This window comes from Xiphophorus couchianus, chromosome 6 (genome assembly GCF_001444195.1).
Source record: "Xiphophorus couchianus chromosome 6, X_couchianus-1.0, whole genome shotgun sequence".
NCBI classification, from domain to species: Eukaryota; Metazoa; Chordata; class Actinopteri; order Cyprinodontiformes; family Poeciliidae; genus Xiphophorus; species Xiphophorus couchianus.
In genome coordinates this window covers 6,510,615-6,529,849 of record NC_040233.1, presented here as the reverse complement: position 1 = coordinate 6,529,849, position 19,235 = coordinate 6,510,615, and the positions used below count along the sequence as shown (strand labels likewise).

General features: G+C 40.6%; 1 protein-coding gene across 3 annotated transcripts; it reads left to right on the top strand.

The window, feature by feature from the left end:
* Positions 1-8,290: 8,290 nt before the first annotated feature.
* Positions 8,291-18,966, top strand: LOC114146577 (interleukin-5 receptor subunit alpha-like). 3 transcript variants are annotated; one of them, XM_028020781.1, is made up of 10 exons: positions 8,291-8,826; positions 9,393-9,475; positions 10,152-10,192; positions 10,315-10,454; positions 10,564-10,739; positions 13,543-13,670; positions 15,340-15,481; positions 15,645-15,750; positions 16,193-16,274; positions 18,111-18,966. In XM_028020781.1, the coding sequence occupies exons 2-10, from the start codon at positions 9,406-9,408 to the stop codon at positions 18,195-18,197; spliced, it is 972 nt and encodes a 323-aa protein (XP_027876582.1). In that variant the 5' UTR covers positions 8,291-8,826; positions 9,393-9,405; the 3' UTR covers positions 18,198-18,966. The 3 variants fall into 3 exon arrangements, with proteins under 3 accessions (XP_027876582.1, XP_027876584.1, XP_027876583.1); XM_028020783.1 differs by lacking the exon at positions 8,291-8,826 and adding an exon at positions 8,835-9,286; XM_028020782.1 differs by lacking the exon at positions 8,291-8,826 and adding an exon at positions 8,835-9,308.
* Positions 18,967-19,235: the final 269 nt, after the last annotated feature.

Genomic DNA, 19,235 nt, shown 5'->3' with positions numbered 1-19,235 from the left:
CACCACGACGGACCGGTACAGCGCCCGCTTGACAGCAGACGCTGCGCCAATCCGCCTGTCGATCTCCCGCTCCCTTCTTCCCCCATTCGTGAACAAGATCCCGAGATACTTAAACCGGGAGTATGGGGTACCGGGCCCTTTGATACGGGCTGTCAGGTCCCTGTATGACCGGTGTCAGAGTCTGGTCCGCATTGCCGGCAGTAAGTCGGGCTCGTTTCCGGTGAGAGTTGGACTCCGCCAGGGCTGCCCTTTGTCACCGATTCTGTTCATCACTTTTATGGACAGAATTTCTAGGCGCAGCCAAGGTGTTGAGGGGATCCGATTTGGTGGCCTTAGGATCTCATCTCTGCTTTTCGCAGACGATGTGGTCCTTTTGGCTTCATCAGATCGTGATCTGCAGCTCTCGCTGGAGCGGTTCGCAGCCGAGTGTGAAGCGGCCGGGATGGGGATCAGTGCCTCCAAATCCGAGGCCATGGTCTTGAGCCGGAAAAGGGTAGAGTGCCTTCTCCGGGTCAGGGGGGGTGTCCTGCCCCAAGTGGAGGAGTTTAAGTATCTCGGGATCTTGTTCACGAATGGGGGAAGAAGGGAGCGGTGCGCCATATATATGAGAAAAGTTTTAAAAACAGGCCATTCATTGAAGGTGCGCCTTATAATGTGGTGCGCCTTATAGTGCGGAAAATACGGTAGTAGTCTCCAGGTGAGGAGAGGAGAGGAGGCTGTCCCCAGGTGAGGAGAGGAGGCAATCCCCAGGTGAGCTGGTGGAGACTGCGGCTGGAAAGCTCCAGATGTCAGTGATGTACCTGGGTCGGGACGGTCAGTGACTTGTGAGGGTGCATATGTAACATAGTTAATGTTGTATAGAATTCCACTTGTCATTACTTCCAAGTTTGGGTTCATGTGTAATGGGTGAAACAGCACCCCCTCCTGGTGGTTGGCAGTGTTAAATATACTGAACACAGATATCTCGTTGCCAGTTCATGAGAGATGAGCGCGAGGTAGGTTCACTGAGTTTAACACTCTGGTAAAATCTTGTTAGCTTGATGCTAACATGAAATGCTATTCCTTGTAAGGTGCTCTACCCGCTGTGATGAACCTGATTCCTGATCAGTCGTTATTCTGTTCCATACAGGTACATATTGTTTTATTTCTTTGTATTTCTGTCTAATATTAATGTATTAAATACGGCCGTTGCCCAGTTCATGAGAGATGAGCGCGAGGTGCTGTACCCGCGGTGATGAACCTGATTCCTGATCAGTCGTTATTCTGTTCCATTCAGATAAAAATCATTTCATCTCATCCTGTCTCCTGGCTCTTATTCACACAACGCAGAACTGAGTTGAACTGAGCTATCACGATTATCGAGGTTATACATAGTCACACTCCTCAAAAATGTCAGGATTGAAGGTCCAAATACCTGTGGATTGGAAACCGGCCTGAATGTTTTTCGGTGTTGCAGTTGCAGGCAGAGCAGTCTTCACAATTCTTGGAATATCATATATCGTCATCGTCTTGGCAGGATTCATCTTCATCCAGGCATCACTTGCGGCGTTCACCATTTTCTTAAATGGGCCGTAGACACTGCGATCCAGTGGCTGAAGCTTATGGCTACAGTGGGGGGGGGGGGGGGGGGGGGGTGGACGTAAGTAGCACTATTCCCTTTTCTTTGCAGAAATCAATAGCTTTAAGAGTTCAGCAGTCTGATGGCAAGTAGGAAAAAGCTGTTTCAGAACCAGGTGGGCCTGCACCGGATGCTGCAGAACCTCTTTCCAGAGGGCAGCAGGGAGAACAGTCCATGGTGGGGGTGTGAGGGGTCACTGATGATGTTTCGGCCTCAGGACACGCATCCTGCATCGATGGTTGACCTGACACTTCGCCCTTTTGCCTGAGCTGGGTGTGGAAGGTTGTTGCCGAAGCAGTTTCTCCTTGTGTGCCTTCTTCTCTCTCACATGAGAGTTACCGAACTCTTTTGCAAGCTCAACCAGGAAGTCCACCCGTCTCTCCTGCACCCCAATGCATGCCTGATAAAGCACATGTGCATTCAGTGCTGCCATGTCAATCATGTTTGCCAGGTTTGCTGACCAGCTGTCACATAGTGATGGAACCATGGCCCTGTACAGCCAATATGGGGAGAACTCGAAAACCCAGCCATCCTAGTGTTAACAGATATATGTGAACAGTGATTATCCAGCAAAAGTAAAACCTTCTTCTCTGGGCTGACCTTTGTGTGTTTTGCAAAATGAGCAAGGAATAAGAGGAAGTCTTCCTCTTGCATCCATCCTGAGGCGTTACCACTTCCTGCACTTCCTGTTGGCCCACTCTGAATGAAGAATTCCTTGTAACGTTTACGGGGGAATACAAAGAAGGGAGGAATTGCATTTCCCAGCGCTTGCACAGCGCATGCTACTGACCCGAGCACACCTCTCTCACCTGATGTCGTCGCACCCACCTGCTTGACACCACGACGAGCAACAACACGGTCTGGTGACTGGACTGTTGTTACACCAGTTTCATCTACATTCCATATATCGCTCCCGTCGAAGTTGTATCTCTCAATGACCTGTCCAAGGCTGTTGAAGAAACGTTCCACATTTTGGCGGTTAAAACTTGTGGCCCGTGTAAGGCTGGCTGCCTCAGGACTCCTTATTGACAGGCTAGGGATCCGCTTCATAAATAATGTGAACCAGTCAGGCCCTGCCATCTGCTTCTCATCCCATGTTAGTGGGTGTTTGATGTTATATGTTACTGCCAGTAGATATGCAAATTTTCTGACCTAAAAGAAAGAGGAATAGAAAATCAGAGTACATAGACACAAAAAGTTTTTCAATTTGTCTAGCACCTACGCTGGTATTCAATTCTTCTCTTGTCTCCAGTGACTAACCTGTCATATGCTTACCTCACGTGGAGTCAGTCCATAATACAGGTCTGCTGCCTGAGTCAAATAGTCAGCCAACACTTCCTCCTGCACCTCAGAGAAGACTTTGTTGCTGCTCCAATAACCTACACTGGGAAGATCACCGGACCCCTGTTCTCTCAGCTTCTGCAGTGATTTGCAGTATCTGCTCAGTGTTACATGGCAGATCCCATGCGCCTTTGCAACTCTTCTGACTGACTTGCTCTTCTTTGTGATCTCATCAGATGCCTTTTTTAAAACATCTGCAGGCACACCTCTATCAGTGTTTCGTATCCACTGCCTAGGCATTCTGTAAAATTATTAAAATCAAAATGTTCTTAGTTGTATGTAAGGGGATGGTTGTAACACTTTTTAAAGATGTGTTACAACCCACACTCTAAAAAGAGTATTTGGGCTGTAGTTCATGTTATGGACTTATTTACATTAACCTCACTTAATTCTTTTCCTTTAGTTAAGACAACTTACTTTCATGAGTTCAATTAACTTAACAGTCACGCATTTGATCTCAAACGAACTTTTTACTTTGAGTCGAAGTGAAACAATTAAGTTTAATGCAGCTTTACGTCTGACGTCATTACGTAAGCTTTGCCCGGGACAGATCCTGCATCTCTGGTACCGACCACATGTGCGACCGCCATTTCTTCTGAGTATCGACTATCAACGAGATTCAGATAAAACAGTACGTATGCTGCCCCACCATAACCAAACGTTAAATAAACGGTGTAAAAATATTTAAAACTCTTTCTACCTTAAATTTGAAACAGTGAACTGTGTTTAACGTCGAAGTGTCATCAGTTATTTGCTCTTAACACATTTGCTAGTTGTAATTAGCCGCGCTGTTTGGCGGGGTTCAAATCTCAACATGTTTTAACATAACTACTCTGAGTTAGACTGACTGTTTATTTTGTGTGTGTACTTTTACGCTAAAAAACGTAACTTGAAATTACAGAGGTGGGGGTGTTCTATGCAAAACTAATTTAATGTGATGCAACTCCACTGTGCTAATAACTGTGAGCTGCAGCCGGTGAAGCCATTTTTTCCAGTTTTCTCATGCTGCTTACTGGCGACATAATATAAAACGCATAATATCCTGACAGCGCTAAGAATCCATCAGGTGTCATTTCTCTTAAAAAAGCAATTTGTGTCTGTAGGAACATTGCGCAGTGTTCTAGCTAGCGGTTGATCGCCAGGCACTGGGCCGGGCTTAGACGCCCTCGGGCTGGGCTGAGGATTTCACAACTTCACTTTCGGAGCTCTGCTGTCACTGCATTTAGTAGCCTGCCCCACAGACTCCGCCCCGGCTAGATCGCTTCTTGCCCTTTATTATTTCTCTGCAATTTGCAATCTACCACAGCGCACGGACAGTTCACAATGTGCAAGTTTGATCTCCCTATGGTCGTCTGCGCCCTTGATTTCACCGGCTACAGAAATCGAAATGACAACCGGCATGAACGCGAGAAGAAAGAGGAAAAATTAAGATCAAATGAAAATTTCAGGCATAATTTAACAGGAGTGGATCATCACTGACAAGTTTTTCCATGCCTCCACTGTTCTGTGCTGTGAGTGTGCGTGTGTGGCTGCGCGCCTACATTTTGTTCGCTGTGCAGAGAATGTCAGCTGTTGTTTTTTTCTTTACGTCAGCTGTATCCACCAGAACCATCACTATAACCAGTTTGCTAGCAGGGGGCTGTCATTAGCACTAGCGGTCGTTCTGCATCGGGCCTACATACATTACCGAAAATCCTCGCTAAAGCTACCCTGCACCTGAGAAATGTAACTACATGTTCACAAGAACTGTGATTACTGCCTAGGCTTCAGAGGTGCTTTCTGGTTACTTATGTAGGCACTGCCACTCAATTAACAAGTGGGAGCAGCTTTTAGCGGTTAGCATTCGTTTGCTAATTAGCATTAGCATTTCTGGCTAGAACTCTGTTGTGTTAACTTCTCTTACCCACTTCTCTTTCCAGGCCTAGAACCAAGAATCATCAAGCCACATAAGGTGAGCCATATTTTCTTCATAAAGGATTTGCGTAATATCTGATAGGCCTTTGCTGTTGTGAACAGCCCAAATATATTAGTTATATCATGAATCTCTTCAGATATGAAATATTGAAATGATAACTTTTCTCCAGGTTGAAGACATTGGGATTCGAAGGGAATGTGTTCTGAAAGGGCTCATCACCTTTCTTGGAGAGGATGCAAAAGACCTTATTAAGGAACACTGTGTAAGTTTTTAAAGGTTTAAAGTTGCATCTCATCCCATTCAAGCAAATGGACAAATTCAATGTCAGGATTGAAAGAACCCCCAGAAGACATTGGCATCGTCATTGAGGGAGTGGAGGTGTTGCATGACCTGACTTCAGTTGCCTCAGCATGTGCCCTGCTTCTGGGTTTGATATATTCCCTTAACCTGGCTTATCCAAAGGCTCTGCGCTTCACATTTGAAGTGTTCCAAAAAATCTTCATGCAGCTTGAGCAGCACAAGATGTCTCCCAAAGTTCAAAATTTGTTTGGAAGACTTCAGACCTCACAGTAAAGACACTGGCATGTTGTGCAACAGGACAGATTATCTTCTGTCTTCTTTGTTTGGACAGAAGAGCGCCATGTTTTGGAAGCTTAACACCTCAAGGAACTGCACTTTGTGAACTTCTGTGGGGACATTGTTCATATTAAAGCCACAAGTAATACAGAGTTTACTGGATAACAATTGTGACTGGTATTTCTGGAGGATGTTTACTGATGAGGTTGTGATGAACATTATCATTTTGGGAGTAGGTCTTTTTTTGTTTTTGACATTTCATAAAGTTACATGGTTCATCTCTTTGGTTTTGTGTTGGAAAAAATACAGGTTAAGGGGGAAAGATTACAGTAGGAAAGTAGTAGGCTACTGCAGTTTGTGGACACTTTCACAGAATTTTCTGTTTGCATTTTTTAGTTTTATTTTTTATTTGAATCAACAGATTTGTGCAGTGTTTTTTGAAGGAGGTTGAACGGATCTAGATCATAATGTTTACTATTCTGTTCTTTTCTGGTGTCAGTTAAATTAACGGACTTGATTTAAACTAGGCAGCTGTTACACCACATCTTTGTTTGAAAACTTTTTGCCTAAATATTTTTTGGGTATTGCTCTTGTTTTCAGTGTAAAAATAGTCACTAGTGTCATTATATTTTATGTCAAAAACATGTTCTCAGCAAATGTTATGGTCTAAGAGTGTGGATTTTCTTTTTTAGGAGGACTTGTGTTAAATCTAAAAAACCACAGTTTTTTCCTGAGGAATACTTCTGGATTCTACAACCTCACACAGGGGTGTCCCTGACTTACTTTTCTGCTTAATTGGGGTTGTATTTTTGAATACTTAAACCTTTTTGGTCAGCGACCTGCTAGATCAGAGGTGCCCAAGTCCAGTTCTGGAGAGCCATCATCCTGCAACTTTCAGATGGACCCTATTTCAATACCACCTGAAGCTAATTTCTGAATTCTGCATTCTGTCTCAGCAGAGGCAGAATGCCTCTGCTGAGACATTCAGCTCAGCAGAGGCATTGTAATGGGCAGTTCATTTGATTCAGATATATTGGAGATGGGATGCATCTGAAAGTTGCAGGATGATGGCTCTCCAGAACTGGACTTGGGCACCTCTGATCTAGCAGGTCGCTGACCAAAAAGGTTTAAGTAAATACAAAAATACAACCCCAATTAAGCAGAAAAGTAATATCCCTTATGAAGTTTCAAAAGATCTGTGTAGCATGTTTAATGCATAATATTTTGGGAAAAACCTGTAAGTTTGTGATGCTTTCACAATAAAATTTAAAATGTTCCATTTGTGTAGATTTATTTTAACCAAGTGGAATTTCTGAGTAGCATAAAGGTATTTTACTCCTATTTGAAAAACTAAAATAACATGCTAAAAAACACTTTTAAAATGATTTAAATGCAAGCTATATTTTAAGTAAAATGTGAGTGATAATTTCATTTGGGGTAGTTTAGTTTTTTAAGTAGGAACAACTTAAAATTTTGAGTTGACTTTCTATAAAATTAAGTAAGATGGATTTAATTTTTTTATTTGGAATAAAGTCAATGAATTGAGTAAGACTGACTTAAATTTGTCAAGTTAACCAAACTTAATAAATTGGGTTGGATAAAATTAATTGAATTACTTGTTACCAATTGAAGCAATTCAATTAAGTTGGATCAACTATTTTCTTTTTTCAGTGCACCCCAACCCTCGTCCATGTTTAGCTAGCTGTAGTAGCATAGCGGTTTGAAATTAGCATGGGAAAATGCATCACATTTTGCCTGAGAAATTACACTTTCATCTAATGTAAGTCACATGGTTTTATCTGCAACAGTATAAGTACTAAACAAAATATAGTCATGGTCAAAAAATTTACTTTCTTACCTCAAAATCCGTTTTTTTCTCCTTAGTATCTGCATGTGCCTGTTTCCAGCCTTGACAATCACAATATGGGATTGGGGAGGAAGCGGGTAAACGCTGAAATGATCATGTGACTCCTATCTTATCCCTGATTGGTGGAACTGGTGGTGTGACAACTCTCCCTATGTTACAACCATACCCGGTCTCCCCACAGGAAGATGAGAAAAAGTGGGCTGTTGACCTCCGGGCCCCAACTATGTGCTAAATGCATATACAGTAAACTGCATTGAATTTTTAAAAAAATCAAAAAAAAAATTTTATATATTAAATATATATATATATATATATATATATATATATATATATATTGTTCTATTGTAATACAGTGAACCCTGACTATATCGCGGTTCACCTTTCACGGTCGCTGCTTCGCGGATTTGCATCGTGCATTGTGTTCTGCCTTCTGATTGGCTAAACAGTCTCTCTGCCTCTTCTCTACCTGTGTATCAATAACTTTGCGGTTTAATATGTACACGTACGTAAAACAGCTTGCCAAATTTAACATAATCGATGGTGGCATGTCAGTTTATAAGAATCTTTTTGCCCAGAAGAAAAAAGAGCAACAACTACCGATAACTATGTTCTTCTCTCGAAAAAACACACCTGCACCGCGGGCTTTAGAAGAAAAAAAAACAGAGTGGAGTCAGGATGCAGCGGCTCAGTCAAAAAAGCAGTGAAATACACCTGAGTCACTATTTGTCCTACTGTACTTTGTTTTTTTTTTTTTTCATAATCATTTTTTATTTTCTCCCGTTCTAATCCAATGACTTGGGTCGCGGTGAGGCGGCGCTGATCTCCGCAATTCGGGCACGGGAATCCGCCTTCAGTTCGTATTAAAATTATTATTTTACAGTACAGTAGTTATTTGTTAAACAAATGTTTGGGCCTGTAAAAAGGTTTTGTTCTTTGGTTTCAATGTATCATGGAGTATTTTATTGTATAATAATTGTAAAAAAAAAAAGAAAAAAAAAGGTCATTACTTCATGGATTTCGCCTATCACAGATTCTTTTTGGAACGTAACCCCCGCGATAAACGAGGGTTCACTTACATATTCCGAGAAACTGAATTTCGGGGTTTTGTCAGCTTTGATCGTTAATAATCAAAATACAAACATTTTTTAAAACATCTTCACAATATGAGTTGTATTAAACTAATTAAATAACATTTTTTAAATCAAATTTATTAAAACTCAAATAGTAAATTTTGCTCTTTTAGAGTGTTTTCCACGAAATGTTCACGTTTCAAGCTGTGTAACTGTGTGCCGGTACTAAGATGTGTACACAGTGAGCAATGTGACGAAAAACAAAGCGATGAGGGGAAAAAAAAAAAAGAAAAACTGCTTTGGTTTCCTGAAGCTTTGTACAGTAGGTGACGTCATGCTTCGTATTTCCCCAAAATCGTCCCCTCAAAGTTATAGAGACGTTGTGTCTCCTGGCAGAAAGTGAAACGCATTCAGCAGCATCGTAGAGAGACAGAAGGAGGTAAGGACACCTTATTAACTCTTTATCTAATGGTTTTTCTGTAGCTTAACAGGCAAAAGGCTCTGCTAGAGTTTCCCTACTAAGGTATGAGTTGATATGTACAGTAAGAGGTCACAGCTGTGTCCATTTCTTGAAGTAGCCATGTGTGTAAACACAGTGGAACCCAGATAACTCTTTGTGTCTCTTAATTGTGGTTGAAAACTGAGTTTCTGATCCCTTGAAGGCATCATGTAGAGAACCAGTACTGAAACCAGAAAAGGGGTTTCTTTAAATCCGTTTGTGCCCCCCCTGAGGTGGCTTACAAGAAGTCAGCCTGTGTATGAAGGAAGCTAAAAAGGGGAAGTCTAAAAAGCCAGGAAATTACCCGCAGTTAACTCAGTCGGTCGCTTCTTTGCTGCTTGTGGTCCAACGACTGCCCAAAAACTGAGGCTGAAACTCATGTCTGGACGGACATAAGCAGGTATTCGCTTACTTACGGAAAGGTAAAAGTGTCTAATATCGACGAGGATTCCTTACATCTTCTTAATCCAGTTGTGTGAATCTGATGTCTGTGTGTGTTTTGCCAGTTTTGGACCGACTATGAAGCTCTCTCCTGCTCTTCCAGTCCTGTGGTACAGTTTTCTCCTGCTGCTGCGAGTCTCACAGAGTGGTGGGTGTCTTCTTATACATTCCAACTTACAATTAAAACAAAAATATGCATGATTATAGGTAGGATGCTACTATAATGACCACAGGATGTTGGCTCCTTTTCCCTTTAGACAAACATTCCTGGACACTCCAAAGAACGAGGATTTAAGGATATAACACAGAGCTGATGAATTCAGAATGGCGCATTGATACAAACTTGCTTCACTGCAAAATAAAATAAAAATAAATCTTACCAAATATTTTTTGTCATGTTTAGAGACCAAAAATTTAATTAAGATATGCACTTAACTCAAGTGCATATCTTAGTACACTTGAATTTTAAAAAAAACTTACAAACAACTTTTCATCAAGAAATAAGAGCTTTTAAGTCAATAATTCCTTTATATTAATTTGAAAAAAGACAATCCTTTCCATTTATAACAAGACATTTTTAAAAGTGACAACCTGCCAGTGGAACTAGAACCTTTTCATTAATATTAAGGACTTATTGACTTAAAACAAGCTCCTATAACTTGCTGAAAAGTTGCTTGTAAGTCAGTTTTGTCCCATTTCAAGTGTTTGAAGATATTTATAGAAACTAGACATGAACTGACACGATGACGAGCCACATGAACCTGACGACGAATGTCCTCTCTCTCATGTTCTAACTCTGGATTTGTGTTATTTTCTTCTACCAGAGTACGAGGACTATGATCTAAACGTCGATACCCGTTCTACTGTACGAGCACCAAAATTTTCTTTCACATTCAAAATCCCCTTGTGGCTTTTAACATACGACATTTTAGTTTCCAAGAACGTTTTAGTTTCTCCTAAATCTTCTCCTCTTCCATTCATTTGCAGAACGTGACGGAGTGCGAAGAAATAGACGAAGAGACGGAGGAGGCGTCTGTCGTCTGTACGGTGTCCCGAGCGAACAAGCTCAACTGTTCCTGGTCGGTCCACGCTCTGGAGACGGGCGCTCAGCTGTCTGTTTCTGTCAGGTAATCCCAGTCACCGTAATCCGCTCAAAACAGAAAACATTAACACTCCCCTAAACTTAGAAACGCGTAAAACACGACTGTGAGGCTGTTTCTGTTTGTTTCTTTGCAGGTTGTTTGAGAATGAGCGCTTGGTCGATTCTCGGAACCAAAGCTCAGCGAACGGCGTTGGCTTCATATCCTGGACAATCGATGGCGGCCAGGAAAAGTCTGTAGTCGTCGATTTTGACGTGATCCTGCGTGGCGCCAGGACGTGTTACACCGCCGTGTTCGAAGAGGATATATTGAGTAATCTTCAAATCCACACACTGTTCTGGCTGAGTGCTCTGTAAAATTATTTCTTTGACAACAAACAGCACCGTGAAGATCAGGAATCTCAGGCAGGCAAGGTCAGGAGCAGTAGTTTGAGAGAAAGCGATATATTTTAATATCTAACCGTTCGGTCCTTGAATGGCCCGTCTCCATGGAAACTGGTTGACAGAAAGATTGATGAGAGTAAAGATGGGGACGGTCCTGGAAGGAAACCCGTTGGATGATCACCTTCCAGCAGGACGACCTTGAGCCCTGTAGCCAGAGCAACAACGGAATAGATCAAAGCATATCCAAGCCTTAGACTGGCCCAGTCAAAGCCCAGACCAAAATCCAATTGATAGTCTAATACAAGACTTGAAAAGAACCATTTGCACATTTTGTAGGTTCCAATCTGATTGAGCTTGAGAAAATGTTAGAATAAATAATAATAATAATTTTAAAAATCCATTTTTAAATGCATGAAACGGGTGGAGAGATACCTACGGAAGAGCACAGGGGCCACTGACCAAAACAAAAACAAATCTGACCATTTTTTCTCAAAATTCTGACATTAATCTCAGAATTCTGAGAAGAAAAAAAAAAAGTCAGATTATTTTCCGCCAGTGGCCCCATTCCTCTTCCATACATACTCAAAAATACTTTCTAAACTGTTTATCCTTCACTTTCCACTTCATAGTTATACACTACTTTGTGTTGGTCTGTCACATAAGATCCCAATGAAAGACACCAAAATTTGTAGTTTCATTGAGGAAAAACTTCAACGTCCAAACCCGCTTTTACAAAGTCCTTAAAGTTAGTGCCAGCATCAGACTCATTCTCCACTTCCTGTCTGTGTCACTCAGCTCTTTTATTGGCAGAGTATTGCAAATTACTGAAAGCACAGGATTTGAATAACCTGAAACAAGATAATAAGATTATGTTGATGATAATATGATGAGTCCAAATCCATCCGTGTTTGTTTTCTGAAACATTAAATTAAAAGAAACATTAAGAAAAGCAGTTGTAGGACTGAATACAAGGTTTTTGAAAAGGAGAATTTAAAACCCGAATTGAGAATTTTGAGAATTGGAAAGCACCCATCATACCCATGCACTGAGCTACGTACATCCTTAGTGTCATTAATAACTCCACATTTGCTGAATTTTTACTCCACACCAGACGGTAGAGTCCCACAGCTAAAAATAGCCCCTCACTGTTTTTCTAGCTGAAAACATGAGGACAGGAAATGATCAGGTTAAAGTGTTGACACTGTAACCTGAATAAACTTGACAGTTTTGGACTGCAGCAGGCACTTTATTAACAACTCGGGGCGTAATGTCAGAGATCAGAACTCATTTGGGCTTTAGGAACATAAAAGCTGTCGTCTTGTGACGCCCTGCTGATGGAGCAACACTTTCTCGTTAAAAACTCCGGATTTTGAAGAAGTAGAACAGCTCTTCCTATGTATGCTTATATATTCAAAGAATTTCTCCCAGAGAGTTATTTCTGGTTGGTTCTGCTTCATGTTGAAGTAGTTTTATTTTATTTTTTTTAGTAAGATGAAAAATTAAATTACTTGGAATATGAAAGCATCCGACAGCTGCAATGACACATTTTTGTCTGCTCTGATTAAATTCAGGTCAAAATTGAATAGTGGCTACACAGTGATGCACTGAGATGATAAAAGAGATGTTAAATATGGAATAAAAATTCCTTGCACTCTTTTTGGCAATAGATTATCTGATACTGTTCCCAACTGCAGTCAAAGCCCTATAAACACAAAATACTCTTTTTCAAAAAAAACAAAAATAGCAAATAAAATCAAAACTAACTGATAAGACCACTTCAAGACTTTAGACTCATTCTAAAGTTAAAGTGGTGCAATTTTATCCCCAAGCAGATCACAATGACAGCATTTAATGACATTTAAAAAATATATTAATATGTGTTGCTGTGTCTATGGTGGAAAAACATAGAAAAAACACCAACGATACTTTTTTTCCACCTCATCATGGAGAGTTGTTTCTGCGTTAAGTCAAAACACAATGTTCAATAAATATGTTCAATAATTACCCACCCTTCATGATAAAGAAGAATATTAGGTCAAATGGAAAAAAAGTACGAGACCAAAATTCTTTTTCCAGTGGCCCTAATGTTCTTCCATACAACAGCATACTCGATATATGCTAATAGACTAATATTAGTCTATGGCCCTAATGTTCTTCCATACAACAGCATACTCGATTATGCTAATAGACTAGTCTATTGTAAATAAATAAATAAAAGAGGAGTAAATTTCAGCCCAAAAAATCTCAGTAATCTTCTAGAAAAAAAAGAAAGACACGAAAATTTGAGTTTCAAAAGACAAAAATTTGCTAGAAAAAAGCTCAAAGGTTTAGATTAAACCCAGACATTTTCTAGAAAAGGTCAGACATTTTCCACTTGCCAAACTCAAAAATGTTTCCAAGTTCCAAGAAAGTTTAACTTTTCAAATTTCCTTGTTTTTTTTTTCTAGAAAATTACTGAGCTCAACCCCTAAAGCTCTGAGTTTTGTTTGACACAAATTGTACTCCACTCCCCAGCCGCCTTTCCATCTATAATGACCCTAATGCTCAAACGGCTGGGCAGCTATTAAAAGGGTCCGAGTCCCATAAATAAATCAGATTATTGTCATGCAAGTTTGGAGTGAAACGCCTATGTTTGACTGTTCTTTTAAGCCTGATTCTCTTTTCACAACGTTTTTCTTAGAAACAAACTTCCCGTTTTGAGTCATTTCTGGTTATTTTTGGTTTGGCCGCAGATATCCTGAATCCTCCGGCAAACCTTAATGCATCGATCCAGGATGGGAACCTTCATGTAAACTGGGATGTGCCAACCAGTAAATTTTTTCCACATTGTTTTGATTACCAGCTGGACATCGGCGACCAGGTATGTCTGTCTCAGTGTGTGTGTGTGGCTACATAGTGGTATGAAAGAGTGTTTGCCTCCTTCCTAATTTGATATATTTTTGCATGTTTGTCACACTTCGGTGTCTCAGTGTTGATTCTTTCTTCGTGTATTCATTGGTTTTATTGGGTTTTTTTTTACTATTTTTGTTGCGAAGCACTGTGTGACTGCTGTCTGAAAAAGGTGTTAAATAAATAAAATGTACTTTCTTTCCTCGGGGTAATTTTGGTTGGCCTGCCTCTCGTGGGAAGCTTCGCCGCCGTCCCATGTTTAGTTAATTTTTTTTCTCATTGGTTCCTGACTTTCTTTCTTCCTCAGCATCATGTCTGGGTGTTGAGGATCGCTTGGTGTTCTTCCCTTCGTCAGGCAGGTCCTAAGTGATGTCTTGATTGAGAACAGGTGCTGCAGTAATCAGCTGGGTGTAGCTAGACGCAGTGCTTCTCGATTCCAGTCCTCAGGACCCCCTGCTCTGCATGTTTTAGATGTGCCCCCTGTTCCAGAACGGCCGATCCAAATGATCGTATGACCTTCTTCTGTAGAAGTCTGTTAATCACCCATAGATTCAATCCAGGTGTGTGGCAGCAGGGAAACACCTAAAACATGTAGGGCAGGAGGGCTTGAGGACCGGAATTGAGAAACGCTAGGCTAGAGGCAGTGTGTGACAAACAAACCACAGTTAAGTTATGATTTAGCAGCAGGGGGGCAATCACCTTTTCTCATCGGGGCCATGCAGGTTTGGACTTTTCTCTCTCTTAAAGGAGATCTATTATGCAAAATATTCACATTTTGCACTTTTTTTTGGACTTCCATTTCGGTTTCTACTGTTTCTAAAAGCAGCCCATGTACTTTAAAAACCCAGCCAGGTTTTGGCAACAAGTTCATATTTTTTGGTGTCTGGAAAATGAGCCGTTTCAAAAATCTCTGTAATGTAACGCCACAAATCAGCAGTTACTGCCCCTCACCTGGCAACCCTAGCCAAGGCTAGCCCATCAACTAGCAACCCAAGTTGAGTTTCAGCATGTTTGGTCAGCTGGTTTTACCGCTGTATGTGTTGTACAACGGCTGCTGGAAAAGACAAGTGTTTTGTTATTGATTTCACATCCAGAAACCACTTGCTGCGTTCTTGTTGATTGTGCAGGAGGCTCCAGTTTTGCTTATTCAAACGCTACTATACAACTTTCACAGTTGTATAATTGTGCATCCATTTTCACATATGAGCGCAAACGTTGAGTTGGTGGGCGTGGCCAGCATCAGCTTCTTTGATTTAAAGGATTTAAAGTGACAGAGACCCTAAAACAATTCGATCTTAAAGGAACTCAAATTAGGGAGAACGGTGAAACTAATATCTTATCTAAGAATGATTTTGTGCAAAAACAAAACAAAACATGTAAAGAACATTTTTTGTAGCACATTGATCTATCCTAACCTGTTTAAGGGAGTATAATAGGTCCCTTTTAATAATTTAAGATCTGCATTCTTTGTTTATTTGTGTTGTCTTTCACTGTTTAAATTGGTCTGATGTTGTGCAACAAACACTGAAGTCAGTAAGTGGGGCAAACACTTTTTCACACCAGTGTAAATGGCACACCAGCCACAGTATGACTCAACCTGAATCAACCAACTGAAATGAAAAATAATCTTTTCAAAACAGGAAAAACCGAGAATCTTTTCAGCTAAGCTGCAATACGTAGTGCCAAACGCTGCCGCTCCAACCTACAGGGTGAGGATGAGGGCGAAGGTATCGCCCACCTGCTACGGGTGCCCCCACTGGAGCGAGTGGAGCCCCACAGTCAGTGAGTTTTATTTTTTTTTTATTTTCTCAGATTGAACGATCTGACCGTCGACTCGTTCCTGTTTTCACTCTGACAACTTCCAGCTGAAGTCTTCAGTGAAATAACTCATCTCCATGTGTGTGTATGTATGTGTGTGTGTGTGTGTGTGTGTGTGCGCACGCAGCGATGGAGCGGCCAACGTACAGACTCGATCCTCTCGTAATCGCCTTGATTTCGCTCGGAATCCCCATGATCCTCCTGGCCGTGCTGTTGATATTGCGCCATCAGAGGTAGACTGATGACCCGTTGTAGCCGTTTTCATCTCCTTGTTGCTCAACCAATTCCGAGCTGACGCATGACTTCTCATAATTATAAAGCAAAAAAAAAAAAAAACCCCAGACAAAGGTAACTTTTAAGTTTGCAGAAGTTGTGAAGTTTCTTTCAAAGAAGAGTAAGAAGGATATGAGTAGTCTCTTTCCAAGTGAGAAAACCACAGGCCAGCGCCTTCACCAGACTGTTTTGTTCTCATAAAACGTACGCTTGAGATGTTCAGGAGTAGCCAATAAGAGGAAGGAAGTTAAAGGATAATGAGTTCAATAGTAATAAAGAAAGCCTTGGTGTTTTCTTTTCTTTTTTTTTCCTTCAACATTTCCATGTCATAACAAAGTTGGTATAAAGTGACTTTGAAATATGGATTCAAGATCGTCCTAAAGCGTACCTTGTGTCTCTCAGGCTGGTCAAAGTTCTGTTTCCTCCGATTCCTCGTCCCCCCGCCAAGTACAAACATTTCCTGGAAAAGACCGATCCGCTCAACGTAAGCACATCCTCATACTGTACACACACATTCGCTCGCACTTTACAGAAGTTTTCACACCCAGTGTGGAAAGGTTAATTATTTATTTTTTTAATTTTTTTTAATTTTTCATAAAATCAAACTTGAAAATGTTTTTGTTTTTTTGTTTGTTTTTTATGAGGATTTCATGCACCAAAAAAAAAAGTATGATTGTGTTGAGGAGGAAAAGGGAGGGTGCGGAAATGTGTTTTGTGTGTGTGTGTGTGTGTGTGTGTGTGTGGGTGTGTTATCAGGTAATTTAGTCCCTTTGTTGTCTCGTCTACACCCTGATTAGCTCCAACTGTCTCTTCTTCTTCCCTTTTTTATGGCGGTTGGCAAAACAACTTTTAGTTGCATTACCGCCCCCAGCTGTCTCTCGTGTGTATTTAACCCCTCCTGTGTCTCTTGCTCCCCGCTGCATCCTTGTCTTCGTCACGTCATTGTTTGCCTACCGCAGTTCTTGTTCGTGTCTCGTCACTCACCTGTGGTCCTTGCTTTATGTTCTTGTTGGACTTCATTAAACGTATTTCTCCACCTCATCCTGGGTCCGTCCGCGTCCTTCCTCGTCTTCGGCAACCCATTTCCTCACAGACAGCAGGTCTTCTGAATATTTAACAAAAAATAAATTAAACAAACTCTGGCGCGAGTTGCGCACACAGACCGCGTCAAGACACAGCGGACTCCGCAGACCGCTACAAACGACTATAGCGCAGGGCATTGTGGGTAAACACAACCAAATCAAACGCGCGTGTCTAGCGCTAGCTGGAGAAATGGTTCGTGGTCTTTAGACAAAAGAAAAGACATCCTACAACCACTAAGATGTGACACTACTCCGTTTCTGTTTACATTTTCCAAATGAGAAAGTTTGTGTCTTCTTCTGATGTTTTCATGTCGTTCTTGGTGCAGCGCCGCCACAGGCGATGTGGAGAACAGTTTTTCAAAGGGTTTTTTTTTTTTTCCTCGTCTGACGCAGTGCAGTGTGAAAGCGAAACGCGTTGTAACTTTGATCCCCAGTCGAACCGAGTCTATCAGGTGTGAAAACACCTAAAAACATAAAGTTGGCAGAAAGTTTATTTATTTATTTATTTCGAACATGATAGAAGTATAAAATCACACACATGAACAAGGAACGCAAAAGACACACATTTTTGTACCACAATGATCTTAACATGCTCCAAAAGGAGTAGGAAGAAGTAGGAAACTTATGAACTCCTACCCCATAAACTCATACAATAATCTCAGATGGACCCTTGTAATTAAATCAAATAAAAATAAATAAATAAATAAACATAGATTAATTAATCATCAATTTTTTCTGGGTTTACATATGTCTAAACATATACATCCATACCCACACACTCAAACACATTAGCCTCAATTTACATATGCGATTTGTGCTAAATCTCACCCATATTTTTATATCTTGTGAAAATAAGCTCCTTATATTTCCTTTTAAATTGTATTAAATTTTGACTTTGTTTTAACTCCTTATTTAACTTGTTCCACAGTTTCACATAAATTGAAATACAACAGCTCTTTCTTGTTGTGCACATACTACGAATCCTTGAGTTTGAGTAACCCCTTAAGTTATATCCCTAGTTTTATTGCCCTGGACTATATTTAAGCATATCCAAATAAAGGATATCATATCACACGTTTCTGAATTTAATTTGCAAACAATTTTGGGAACCATTTACGATTTTCCTCCCAATATGCATCCCACTTTGTATCTTTGGCACCAGTGTAATCATTAGTGTCTGTGTCCATTTGGTTCTGATGTTTTTCTTCTTCTTCTTCTTCTTCTTCTTGTGTTTGCAGTTCTTCCATCCTGTTCCAACAACTAAGCCCGAGGAAGAAATCACTGAGGTGGAGGACGCAGAGCAACCGCCTGCAACAGCCCATTAAAGCAGTTCAGGGAGAAGGCGTGTTTTGACTGCCAGTCATTCTGTATCATACTTATACTGACGAGCCAGCACACGTATGTAGAGGGCACATAATGCCGCAGATATATAACAGCTTGTGTAGAAATTGTATTTAAATGCATTCATAATCCTCTTCTGTGGCGCCTGGTCTAAAATCACGTCAATAATTCATATTTGTAATTGAATCTGAAAAACGATATGCAAGATTGTGAATTTTGGAGCGAAAAATAGTTATTTACAGACTGGAATTGTGAAATGTCTTGCTACAGGTTTAGAATTTAAGACTTTTTAAGACCACTATGAATGAAATTTAGGACCTGCATCAACAGAGAAATGTACAAAAGGAGACTGAATATTTGATATAATAGTGCTAAGTGTCAACACAGAGGCCACAGGTGTACAAGCAATTTGTAAAACATGGTGGAGGATCTTTTGTAGTTCAGTGGAAGTTTTACTTCTTTTAATGAGAAGCCAACAGAGAAGGGCTGCAATGGAGAAATAAACTGGAACTGACCTGACCTAAATACTGACCTGGAATTGTACAAACTCTGTTACATATCAGATATTGCTTGTTTGCACATGTTTTGTCGTTCGATTTTCTCAGTCGTACCTGCAGAATCTGAAGAGAGGGGGGTGGTTTAAGATGTTTGCACATGTACTAAGCTGAGATTATTCCAGCGTTTATTCCGATGTTCTGCAAAACTTGGACTCTTTATGTTTAATAAAATTGAGTTCTTGAGTATTCCATTCGATCTGGTACTCCAGTTATATGATTATTTACCTTTTTTTAATTTTTACGAAACATGTGACTTTTAGACACAAACCAAAGAGTTATTAAATGATTCTGTTAATTAAAAGAGCAACCAACGTGGAAAACTGTAATTCGGGACACTTTTTTGTAACCATGGCGCCTGGTCCTGTGTTGTACAGGATTTCACACCAAACCCCAGATGGAGCATTTATTACTGAAAAAGTCTTTAGTCTCTTCTGACCCAACAATACGGTTCCAGTTAAATCCTTA

Bases quoted from the DNA above. Each gene is read 5' to 3' on its own strand.
- LOC114146577 (XM_028020781.1), top strand. From the start codon at position 9,406: ATGAAGCTCTCTCCTGCTCTTCCAGTCCTGTGGTACAGTTTTCTCCTG. The intron at 10,193-10,314 runs GTACGAGCACCA...ATTCATTTGCAG, and splicing joins ACGTCGATACCCGTTCTACT to AACGTGACGGAGTGCGAAGA. The intron at 10,740-13,542 runs GTAATCTTCAAA...GTTTGGCCGCAG, and splicing joins GTTCGAAGAGGATATATTGA to ATATCCTGAATCCTCCGGCA.